Below are 13556 nucleotides of genomic sequence, written 5' to 3' on the forward strand. Positions count from 1 at the left end.
ATCACGTACATACATCTGCTATGTCGTATCATGTACAGACATCTGATACGTTGTATCACGTACAGACATCTGCTACGTTGTATCACGTACAGACATCTGCTACGTTGTATCACGTACAGACATCTGCTACCTTGTATCACTTACAGACATCTGCTCTGTTGTATCACATACATACATCTGCTATGTCGTATCACCTACAGACATCCGCTATGTCGTATCACGTACAGACATCTGGTCTGTTGTGTCAGTTACAGACATCTGCTATGTCGTATTACGTACACGTATCTGCTCTGTGGTATCACATACAGACATCTGCTATGTTGTATCACGTACAGACATCTGCTATGTCATATCACGTACAGACATCAGCTATATCGTATCATGCACAGACGTCTGCGATGTCATATCACGTACAGACATCTGCTATGTCGTATCACATACAGACATCTGCTATGTCGTATCACATACAGACATCTGCTCTGTTGTATCACGTACAGACATCTGCTATATCGCATCATGCACAGACGTCTGCGATGTCATATCACGTACAGACATCTGCTATGTCGTATCACATACAGACATCTGCTATGTCGTATCACGTACAGACATCTGCTATATCGTATCGCGTACAGACAACTGCTCTGTCGTATCGCGTACAAACATCTGTCAAGTTTTAGACAAGAATCAGAGTTCAAGTTGATAATTGATTTTAGCGTCGATGAAAGACATGGATGGTGGTGACTTCTGTGTTTACACCCACCTCTCAGTCCACATCAAGTTTAAAAATCACAAATTTTGAGCCAGTGTGCTTTTTAGTGCAACTAATACTTTGGCAACAGAAAAAGCTTCATGTGGAACAACAGCTCCCCTTTACTTGGGGCCATGTCACAGACATTGGTGGACATGGAGTTATCCTTCCACCTTATTGAAGTTAACCTTAACAGACCATTGTCCATAGAATGTGAACAGCATATTAAATATCCCAGTAGTTAAAGATCGAGCAAAGAATCCAATAAAAGCATTTTAGTGCTCAGCAAACCAGTACTCGGCATTTGTGACATACTACAAGCTGTTGGTAATCGTACATACAACTACATACTACAAGCTGTTGGTAATCGTACATACAACTACATACTACAAGCTGTTGGTAATCGTACATACAACTACATACTACAAGCTGTTGGTAATCGTACACGCAACTGCATACTACAAGCTGTTGGTAATCGTACACGCAACTGCATACTACAAGCTGTTGGTAATCGTACACACAACTACATACTACAAGCTGTTGGTAATCGTACATACAACTACATACTACAAGCTGTTGGTAATCGTACACGCAACTGCATACTACAAGCTGTTGGTAATCGTACATACAACTACATACTACAAGCTGTTGGTAATCGTACATACAACTACATACTACAAGCTGTTGGTAATCGTATATACAACTGCTATTTTTCATGATGCTCTGAGAGATAATGCTTCTGAGTCACTGTCTATGGCTACACAACGACGGCAATGTGTAATATTATGTACACAATCAAGGAAAAAACTCCCATAACTTCCCCTAAATTGTGAGAGGCACGCAATTAAAATCTGATGGTCATTCGTGTCACCATATGCATACCCATTAGGTGTAGGTAATCTGAAAGTGTTCCAAGGCTTTTGGAGTTGTCGTATAGCTGCTTTGAATGTCTTCAACTGGCATCATTCTACTGCTGTCAATAGCAATGACAGTTTGTTTTAGTATTGTCTCAGATATAACATTTTAGAGGTGAGTGTATAATGAATTTCCATGTCTTTTTTTAGTATTATCAATGGATTCGCTCTGCCCCTCAAAGCTGAGCACAAGACATTTCTGCTGAAAGTTCTGATTCCTCTGCATAAAGCCAAAACACTTGGACTATATCACGCGCAGGTAAGTGACGTTCACTGCGCTGATAACTGGAGTTTCCTCATTTAAGAATTGTTATCTTTTTAATGATAGGTAATCGTTTTGCGGGTGGGATATGATGATGGGCATGTAGTAAGGTGTCGTTATCTGGTAGCTTGTTTGAGTATGTCAACATTTGATAGCGTTATAACTACAGTGCATAGGTCATGATAAGCTTGCAAACTTTTTATATCAATAATGTTCATATTTTGACATTTTAAAAATGTTTTTAGATTTGTCTCTTTCAAGTTGCTCGTACCTAATTGTAGATCCGAATGGTGCCGATGGCAAATTGTATCGCTTCCTACTCAATTCTACATACAATCGTATAAAGTTGTACATGGGTTTTTTATATTTTTAGTGCAGTAAAAAGATGGAAATACTACATCTACTATTTTTCATAGTATTTGAACAAGTGGACAAAAGCAAAACAACAATTTAATTTGGATAAAACTTTGCTGACTTTTGATATATTATGGCTCGTATTGACCCATTGCCACGTGCAATAGAATTCAATTCCTCAGCAATGCTCACCCTTAATGCACCCACAATTATATTTGTGTTTATTATGGCTCGTATTGACCCATTGCCACGTGCAATAGAATTCAATTCCTCAGCAATGCTCACCCTCAATGCACCCACAATTATATTTGTGTTTAGACTTGTTTTTAGTAACAAATGATTACTTTTACTGATCTTTACTGAAAACCAATAGACTCTGTAATCATGTTGCCCATAGCATTAAAGATTGACTTGCAACAAAATTCACATTACAGTTATTTGGTATCAAAAGATTCACCATGTCTTACTCTGTTGTGTTGTAAGTGCCAAATATGTGGAAATGTGATTACAAGCTCTTAAAAGCTCAAAAACGAAAAGCCGCCATAGATTAGAATCTCTTTATTTCTCTGATGTAGCCATGAAATTTGGATAAAAAGCTCAATATAAAACTTATCGTAGCACTAGTTTATGACAAACACTTCAGGTTTTACCGAAGACCCCGTATCAAATATAGATGCTCGCTACTTTACAGTTTTGTTTCGGTTTGGTCTGATCGGCAAGTCTTAATCTGATCATGTGACCCAATACTTTGCAAATAATTTCTGCAGCACTTTTCGATTATCACAAATGACCAACAGGCTCGTCATGATTATCAGACAATGATATGTACTCCTTCAAGTCAAGGCTAAAAAATTAAACGAATTTTTGCGGTAAGTTATAAGATATTACTGCTAAAAGTGACAGCATTAAAATGACGATTAAAACAGGCGTGTAAGAACAATAGACATAGTTTTATTGAATGCGCGCAATATATTTGTGAAATATTTCGACGAATAAGGTTGCATGAAAGTGTAAACAGAAACTATCTAACACAGCTATGTCAAATTTGAGCCGTTTTGGAAAGAGAATCCAAACTACGGCGGTTTCGTGTGGCTGCGATTAACTGTTCATTTTTGAGCTTTTAAGAGCTTGTAATTACATTCCCACATATTTTGCACCTACAACACAACAGAGTAAGACATGGTGAATCTTTTTATATCAAATAACTGTAATGTGAATTTTGTTGCAAGTCAACCTTTAAGTATTGGTTAATTTGTCACACAGATAGTCAACAAGAGAGCTATAAGGTCAATAATTTGTGTTTCTCATTCACCTTTATGGCTGCTCATACGCAAGCATGCCAAACGATTGGGTATTCTTTTCAAACTAAAGTATTTTTGATTAAAATGAAGTTTTTTCTTTGGAAAAGTTTTCCCAAAATGTGTCTACTGCGCTGCTGTCACAAACAGTTGTCAAACCTTCTAATCCACTCATTCTAGAGTCCAGTCAAACCTTCTAATTCACTCATTCTAGAGTCCAGTCAAACCTTCTAATCCACTCATTCTAGAGTCCAGTCAAACCTTCTAGTCCACTATTTCTAGAGTCTAATCAAACCTTCTAATCCACAATTTCTAGAGTCTAATCAAGCCTTCTAATCCACAATTTCTAGAGTCTAATCAAGCCTTCTAATCCACTCTTTCTAGAGTCCAGTCAAATCTCTATTTAAGATTTTCTTATTTCGCAAATTTTCCTTCATATGATGTGAAGTGCAAGTAAATTAGTTTCTCTCAATCACTGTGAATCATATGATTTTTTTCAAAGCATTTCCATTTAATAAATGAAGGTGAAGTTGGTTGAAATGAAAAATAAAACATCAAACAAAGGTTATAAATTAATATACGAGGTTATTTTAAGCTTCTCTTAGTTCATGCATATTCTCGCATCACCAAACCTCACACTATTCCTCTGTTTCCAACGTAAAATACTAATGACAGATTCTTTTTATGGATTACTTATGAATTAGTTGATTTTTTAAATTATTTTTTACCTGAAAAATCCATTGGTTTTATGGCTGGGTGTAATTATTAAGGAGTTGTCTTAGCTTTTCGCCTCTAGTATGAAAGAAATGTACAGCAATGTATTCTTAACAGAATATTTGATTCAGCATGCATTCGAGGGTTTCATCTTGTCTGAAGGAATATAGATTTGAAATTATTTGTTCAGATCAGTTTCTACAGAAGTGAGGAAAACGAATGAAAATAAGAGTTGTCTACCTTTGGCAAGGATGAGTTGATAACAGGGATAAACGACTCATAGATTTGTTGCTTCAAAAACAGTGAAAATAATCAACAACGTTAAATTACTTCAGAACGAATGCAGAAACCTCATTTAGTTTGTTGGGAAATTATTGGTAATACATCTACCATTCATTCACCGATGGCTGAAGAGTATTCACTGTAAGATTATGTTCAATTATTCACTTATACTGAAGTTGGGGAGCTTGTCAGGAGATACCGAGGAGTTACCATCTCTCACTGCTAGTTTATGCATAATAATTAATAGGTATGTCGCACTCTGTTGCAGTTGGCCTATTGTGTGGTGCAGTTCTTAGAGAAAGACCCAACACTGACGGAGCCTGTTGTTAAGGGGCTGCTCAAGTACTGGCCCAAGACGTGTAGTCAGAAGGAAGTTATGTTCCTTGGTGAAATGGAGGAGATTCTTGATGTTATTGAACCGACTCAGTTCTGTAAAATACAAGAACTTCTTTTTAGACAGATTGCTCGCTGTGTCAGCAGTCCTCACTTTCAGGTGATAACTCTTTTGCTAGTTGTTTCTCTTTATTCTTTAGTAAGTGTTAATTGGTGGACTCCGCTCTAGTCTAAAGATGAACTTGTGCAAAAAATTTTGGTAGATAATATCAGAAAATACCGGTAGTTTTCTATCATATGCGATTGTTTTTCATGTTTTGAGGTGATCTGACTGCCAGGATGTTTCAAGATCAAAATCAACAAAACTTGATCACGGTTAAAACACTCAGAAGAAAATATACACGAAATGACGTCAAGTCAATAATTGCTGTAGTTGCTATAGTTGATATCGGCTACTGTGTTCAAGTTGCAGCATTCTGCGTCTCTATTCTGTCGGTCTCTTTGCAACTATAGATGTCATAATTGCATTTTCGCTTGATTTGAGCATTTTAACCGTGATCAAGTTTTGTGGATTTTAATCATGATACATCCTGGCAGTCAGATCAAGTCGAACATCAAAAACAGTCGTAAATGATAGAAAAATATGGATAATTTCTGATAAAATCTACTATAATTTTGTGCAAGTTTATCTTTAACCCAGTTAGAGAGAATGACATTTGTGCATCTACAGCCATTGGGTATAACAGCGATGTTGTCATTTCTAAGGGTGTTTTTGTAAGGCTCTCAATGGTTGGTCGATTGCCCTTATTTACATTTTCATCTAATAGTAATATCTGAAATAGTTTCACTTGAAAAATGATAAATTGGAACTGTACGAGGATGGTAAATATTCATTTTACCAGCTTATGATGACCAAAAAATTAAAATTTTGTTGTCATATAACAGGAGTTTTTCAATAGTTTTTCATTAGTTGCCATAGTTTTATATTGTTTGGGCCACTTGAAAGACTTTTATATCATGGTGACTTACAGACAAAGATTGTGGTGTAGGACTCTGCAAGGGGGAATGCCTCCAAAAGCATCATGCATAATGCGGAATAATCAGACTAACATTGACACTAGCATGTCTCTTTTTGTAAATTTTATTTTTCTGTTTGTTTTTTCCAATTTTTTATTTCTGTTTCATTCTGTATTATCGAAGTATGGTACATGTAAATAACTAGATTAATCAACATGAATCGTCCACCTGTAACCGGTAACCTAAAATAGCTGCACAAACTTACCTGTCGAGAGTTATCAGTCCTTGATTAGCCCACTTGTCATTAGCATATTTGTTTTAGTTGCAGCTCTTTTAGTAGTTTTTACTGTAATTTGTAAAAGTCGCTGTATCAATTCTTTTTGGGGAGGCCCTTTGTTATAGTTGAGGCATTTTGTGTAAAAAAGGTTTTCATCATTTAACAAGGGCAAGTCACAACTACAAAAATCTTTCAAAGCATCAGCCACTAATAAATTTTTATATGTACTTCGGAGTACTTTTCGGTGTACTTCGGAGCTATTCTGGTTTTAATGGTTAGGTGTTGGTGGTTTGCAACACCTTAGCTTGTTTTCGATCGCAATAAAGTAGTATTCGCTATAATTTCTATTATTTCCGGCTATCGGCAATTCACATTTTGATCGGAATCTAAACAGTGTTAGGACATGGATAAAACTACCTTATAAACCAAAGAGCAGGTACTTGCTCTACTTTCTCTCTTGGGGCGGTGTATTAGTGCAAGGGGAGTCAGCTAGCAGTTCGATACAGGAGAGTTCTAGAAGGTTGTTCATATGGCTGTCTAAAGATAGTGTTCCACTCAGGTGGTGAAAACACTGTTGAAGTAGCTGAAGTTCACTCTCCTCTTGATATGTTTGCCCATTCGGTATTCATGCATGAAAACGGAGAGCAGGTAGAACTGTACTGTCTGTGTTTTCTATTGACAGGTGGCGGAGCGAGCCCTGTACTACTGGAACAATGAGTATCTGATGGGGCTTATCGAGGAGAACTCGAGTACAATATTGCCCATCATGTTTCCTGCCCTTTATCGTATCAGCAAGGAACACTGGAACCAGACGATCGTCGCCCTTGTGTACAACGTGCTCAAGACCTTCATGGAGATGAACAGCAAGCTATTTGATGAGCTGACAGCTAACTATAAGTCGGAGCGGCAAAAGTAGGTGACACATGAAACCCTGATAGCGATTCAGCCGATGACAGGCTGAGGGAATGGTAGCTGAGTGAGTGACAGGGTTACCCGTTATAACCTGTTATAACAGGTTATAACCTGTTATAACAGGTTATAACCTGTTATAACCTGTTATAACTTGTAACTGGTTACCTCTTATAACCTGTTACTCTAAATTTTCGTCGTTTTCAACCTTAAGCGTCTGTCATCAACCTTTTTTAGAGCCTGTGTACAAAAATAAATCAAATTTACTTTCCAACTTTGAAATTTGACCAAGATGCACTGAAATTCACTAAAACTGTTCTTAAATTTTTCAAAGTTCATATAAAAATGAATGCACCATTTTAGAATACCGTTCTTGCAGCATTTGATCAATTACAGCCAAGAGAGTTCTTGTCATCAACGTTTATATACTGTTCAATTGGCTTTTACTGACCGCGCAAAATAGTATTGCATTAACAGTAGCAGATAACATTATAGATTAGGGTTTGAACTATACTGTTGTGTTATTTTGACCAAATACCAGGTTTTATCAACATTTCCAAGTTGTATCAAATGGGCAGAAAAATTCCCAATCATTGCAAAATATCAAATGGAAACAGTTGTGACTCTACATAGTTATATCAAAATATCAAATGGAAACAGCTGTGACTCTACATAGTTATATCAAAATATCAAATGGAAACAGCTGTGACTCTACATAGTTATATCAAAATATCAAATGGAAACAGTTGTGACTCTACATAGTTATATCAAAATATCAAATGGAAACAGCTGTGACTCTACATAGTTATATCAAAATATCAAATGGAAACAGCTGTGACTCTACATAGTTATATCAAAATATCAAATGGAAACAGCTGTGACTCTACATAGTTATATCAAAATATCAAATGGAAACAGCTGTGACTCTACATAGTTATATCAAAATATCAAATGGAAACAGTTGTGACTCTACATAGTTATATCAAAATATCAAATGGAAACAGCTGTGACTCTACATAGTTATATCAAAATATCAAATGGAAACAGTTGTGACTCTACATAGTTATATCAAAATATCAAATGGAAACAGCTGTGACTCTACATAGTTATATCAAAATCGCTGGTTTTTTAATTAGATTATCTAAAAATTGTTCATTCAAATTCCTTATTCATGAAAGTAGAGCAGAGCATGCATCAACAGGTTTTAAACAGAAGACTTATGGAGAATAGCTAATCTTTACGGATGTTTTTTGCTATTTGTGGGAAGGAAGGATTTCTTGCTCGCGCTTTCCACAAGATCTATGCACAAGTTGATTGGTGTAGTTCTGTAACCATCGCTCTGATATTAGTGGAATCCGCTTCAACCTTGCGTTTTAATTATCTCCCGTGTTGGGTAACCAAAGCATTTGCTGGCTACTAGATGGGTAACATGAATAGCCGCCCACAGGACCACTTTTGTCTCGCATTCACAAAGTGGCTAATGGTCGACATCGACATTGTATGTCATACGTTTATGTTTTGCTAAAAAATGGTTTCCTTATGTCACAGCTTGGAGTATTACAAGTACCTTTATCTCTATGATCGATTTTATGTTCTAATATAAAACTCATTGCTGAAAAATGAAATATCATGAATATATCGGTATAAATAGACGGAATTTCCAAATGCTGTCAGTTAACCTTTAAACCATCAGAACCTGCCACAGGCAGCAATCGGATTAAGCCGATGACAGGTTGTGTCAGTGGCTGTAAACAGGCAGCAGTTATCCTAGATGACATTTAATCAGGTGGTAGTTTAAGGTGACAGTTTAGTGATCGGATAACAGGGAGCTGACACGGGATAACAGGGAGCTGACATTATTGGTGAGAGCAAAAGTAGTAATTGGGTTCAGGTCATTTGAACATCTCATCGTGTTCATAAAAGTTACTAGGCCATAAGTGTTGGCTGCTAAATCACAGGATTAGCTGAAATATTGTACTGCTTTTACCTAAGGCTTGCACTATCTGTAATTGGCTATACCTACCACTATGTTTTCATGACGCGGTTAGTCTGCAAGTTTTTGTTATCCGCATCATGGAAATAGTAAAAACCCACAAGTAAAGCGAGTTTTGTTATCAAATGTAACACGCTTACAAAATTTCGAAACAGTATTTGCGAATAGTGCGCAAGAAAATGTCACGCAAGCTATTCCATTTTAAATCTTTTTCACACAAGTCATTCCCATGTCGATTTGACAGACATGAGAATTCGACACAAAACTTGATGCGTAGACTTCCCTATCTTTTTAACAAAGCACCATGTTAATCTTCAATGCACAAATATCCATTGAAACACTTTTTGCATGGTAACTCAATGTGCACACAACTCCATATCCGCACAATGGAAACATAGTAAATGTAAAATGTGGTTGTTGAAGAGTTGATTAGCTAATTGTTCTATGACTCTAGGGAGAGGCGTAAGGAAAAGGAGAGGGAGGATCTCTGGAAGCGGTTAGAGCAACTTAAGATATCGTCTCTGCCTGCCAACAGCATCAGTAGCAGCAAGGGAAAGAAGAGATAGCTTGTCTCCCCTTATCGAGAGTTTCTTGGATATAATATGAGTTGTGCGTTGTGATTAAGGACACACAGTCAAAGAGCCTGGCTGTGTCATTTTGGTCCTGTGTTGGGAGGACCTGTTGATCGACACCGTTGCCATTATAACAGTTTCGTGCAGACTTTTATACTTATATCGTAATATCGTACTGGCCTCGCTTCACTAACTTCATTGGCATTTCATCACAGTCATTGACTTTATATTCGTGGTATTTGGACATTTTTAGCAGCAATTTCTTATCGTATCTTTTATTAGCACTTCTGGTTTCCTATTTTATTTACCCGCGCTATGCGTGGCAGTCGCTGTCAGGAATGCGCGATGCTATATCTACATCTATGGCTGGTTTGGACTGTGAATTTGTTATCATTTTTTGTTTAGTTTTCTCAATAAACCCGTAAGATTGACGTGTATTTTAATGTTTGAATCAGTAATTTGTGTGGCACATATTTTTATTACCTAAAAGCTTGTTCGTGATGAAATTGACTACAAGAAACTCAATGGAGTGTTAACTTTATCTATATTCATGTTATTTCGCTCTTGTCTGCATTGGCTTACTGTAAACCAACAACTTTTTTTATTCAAGATGACATATTGAAGATATAAACTGCCTGATCTGATGTGTGGGCAATAGCTGTCACCAATGCTGTCATATAACTCTAATAGTATTAGTTTTTATCATAATATAACTCCGTCTTCTATAACGTAACAACTTTCAGGTCTTCTCTTGAACTTTCTTAGGTTTTGTTGAACTGTGATGATGACAGTCACGAAACAGGTGCTTGTTTGTTCATTATGGATGATGACAGCATGGAACAAGTGTTTGTTCATTATGGATGATGACAGCACGGAACAAGCGCCTGTCTGTTCATTATGGATGATGACAACATGGAGCAGGGGCCTGTCTGTTCATTATGGATGATGACAACATGGAGCAGGGGCCTGTCTGTTCATTATGATTCAGGTTACTATGATGAATGAACTTTTTTATATTTTTAGGGTAGCCAAAAGGTGGAGATTTTGCATGTGCTGTTTTTATAGTCTTTCAAAAAGTTTGATAAATGTAAAACAACAACTTAAATTGGATCAAACTTTACTGACTTGATATATTATTGCTCGTATTGGTCTACTGCTATGGCCAATAGAATTAATTCCTCAGCAATCCTCCCCATAATGCACCCATAATTATATTCATATCTACATTGCTTTAGTAACAAATCTTTAACATTAAAGCAAGTTTATGTGAAATTTTCAGAGAAAACAAATGGACTCGTTAATAATGTGTTGCCCATAGAATTAAGCATATTTATTTTGCCTTGTAGATGGAACTATAAGGAACAATAAATGGTGTTTGTTACTAAGCTCTGCTACTGCTTGAGGTGCTCACATGTTCTGATTAATATTTGGGCCAACTCTTGAGCATGTCACTGCTCACACATGAAACGCAATGCTACATCGCTGTGTAGAATGTGCTGTAAACACAGAGTATAAACCTGGTACATTTACCCTTGACATAAGTTTGCCGCAAGGAATAAAAGGTGAAATCTAAGGCTAAACTCTATACGAGTTTAGCTAAACTCGTACATCGCTTATATAGCCAGAATTTCAGCACCATGTTTGTAATCTTCCCTTGTATCTACCTACTTATTACCACGAGACGATATAGTGATTGTACATCACAGGTGTCCTTTAGCGGAGTTATTGCCGAAGCCGAGACCGGGCCGTAGTCTACACACAAAAAACAACAAAGGTCCACGTATTTATGAGCAGAAACAAAAGTATCCACCCAAATATCTCACCAATCCGAGGAGCAGCTCACACAAAAACTAAACCAATCGACTGAGCCACCCATCATGTCAAAATATTCCAAGTTTCAAGTCATGTCTTGCACAACTCATCTTATGGTTTGTCAAAACTTGTCCCAAAGTCCTTATTAATTTGAGACTGTCCAATATCTGTTTTAGAAATGGTCGCCGCTAGCCTAACCTAACGTCCTGATTCAACATATTAGTAACTATCGGGGCATTGATGAGTGCTCCCGATCTTTTTGAGTCTGTTTCAAGCATGCAAGAACCAATCAAAATCGGGTTAACACTATTGTAAACAAAACTTGAGAGGGACTCGAAAGGATCGGGTGCACTCAGCAATGCCCCGATAGTTACTAATATGTTGAATCAGGACGTTAGACTAGGCTAGCGGCGACAATTTTTAAACAGATATTGGACAGTCTCAAATTAATAGGGACTTTGGGACAAGTTTTGACAAATCATAAGGTGAGTTGTGCAAGACATAACTTGAAACTTGGAATATTTTGACATGATGGGTGGCTCAGTCGATTGGTTTAGTTTTTGTGTGTGCTGCTCATCGGATTGGTGAGATATTTGGGTGGATACTTTTGTTTTTGCTCATAACTACGTGGACCTTTGTTGTTTTTTTGTGTGTGTAGACTACGGCCCGGTCTCGGCTTCGGCAATATCCCCGCTAAAGGACACCTGTGTTGTACATATATAGCTAGTCCAGAGGAACCACCCGAGTTGATTTGAGTCCATTTGAGTTGTGCGTCCCAATAACTAGACCGGGAACATATATTAGAATGTCGGCCAACAGAAACGCTTTTGTCTTGCATTTACACATTTGCTAATGGTTGACATTGACGTTGTATGTCATAGGACTACATTTTGCCAAAGGAATGTTCTCCTCACGTCGCAGCTTGTATCGTGCTTGTTTTTGTATCCAAAACTGGTTTTTGTATCCAAAACTGGTTTTTGTTCTTCCAACATCAAAATTGTTGCTTAAAAATAAAATATCATAATTATATTGTAATAAATAGACACTAAATTAGAATGCTGTCAGTTAAGCTTTTAGAGTTGAGAACCTTAGCCTATCATTGGATGTGCTAAGTTCTAAATTGCAAAACTTGAACATTTTTGTGAGCACAAAAATTATTTGTTCACGTGGGTTGTGCAGGTGAGTAGGTGATTGCTAATTTTAAAGCTTTTGGTCTTTTTTAAACAGTGTTTTTGCTCACTCCTGCGTACTTCTTCAATTTTTTTAAAATTCCATGAGTAATGGAAAATTTTTTTAAAATGTATTAAATGTTTTTTACTGCTTGGCACAAAAAGTTTGCTTCATTTACAATGTTGTGAAACTTTTATGTATGGGACTATTAGCTTTAGCAATATTGTCTGTTTTGTGATTTTGCAGTTTATATTAATAAATTCCACTTAGTTATTGCGTGTTTGTCTGTTAGTCTGTGTAAACATTATACGCTTCCTCATTCTTGGTCGATTTTGTTCAAGCTTCACACGCATGTGCTTCATGTTTTTTGACAGGTCGCTAAAAATATTTGATTTCAAAACTACATTTGGTTCCTGAGAACCAGCCTGAAGCCTGAAACCGTGATAATCCAAGGAGTCGTCTTTCTACCTGATCCTACATATTTTACCTGGTTTTATGATACCTGATCTTACACTTTTGTTTTTCCATATTTTTGTTTGATTTAAATTTACGAGATTTTGGTCGCTTTTTACCTGATAAGTTCTTGGTACAGTTCTGAAGTTTCAAGTCAGTTGGGATATTAGATTTTGAGATATTGCAGAAATACTGAAGGCACTTCTAATTGATCGAGAAATAAAGATGGCTGCTGACAAAACATCAGTTTCAAATGGATTGAAAACTAATTGAAATTTTGGTAACGAAGCTTCTTTTTCTCAGCAGGCAGAGCTTCACACTTAAATTTTTTTTTTGCTATTTTATCTTTCTTTATCTAATAATATTTACACCGTATCAGACTCGGTGTACTGCAGTCATTACGTTTTTTTCTATTTCTCTAAAACATTACTTCTTTGAAAGAGTGTAG

General features: G+C 36.7%; 1 protein-coding gene across 1 annotated transcript in view; it reads left to right on the forward strand.

Annotated features, from left to right (window-relative positions):
- LOC137399974 (serine/threonine-protein phosphatase 2A 56 kDa regulatory subunit epsilon isoform-like) overlaps positions 1-10409 on the forward strand; it is a 33304-nt gene extending 22895 nt beyond the window's left edge. The window contains exons 7-10 of the mRNA XM_068086259.1: positions 1813-1921; positions 4841-5065; positions 6882-7111; positions 9556-10409. Coding sequence (XP_067942360.1) covers positions 1813-1921; positions 4841-5065; positions 6882-7111; positions 9556-9667 — 676 coding nt within the window. The 3' untranslated portion in view covers positions 9668-10409. The remainder of the gene's footprint in view (positions 1-1812; positions 1922-4840; positions 5066-6881; positions 7112-9555) is intronic.
- Positions 10410-13556: the final 3147 nt, after the last annotated feature.

The sequence above is a fragment of the Watersipora subatra genome, chromosome 7 (assembly GCF_963576615.1).
Source record: "Watersipora subatra chromosome 7, tzWatSuba1.1, whole genome shotgun sequence".
NCBI lineage: Eukaryota > Metazoa > Bryozoa > Gymnolaemata > Cheilostomatida > Watersiporidae > Watersipora > Watersipora subatra.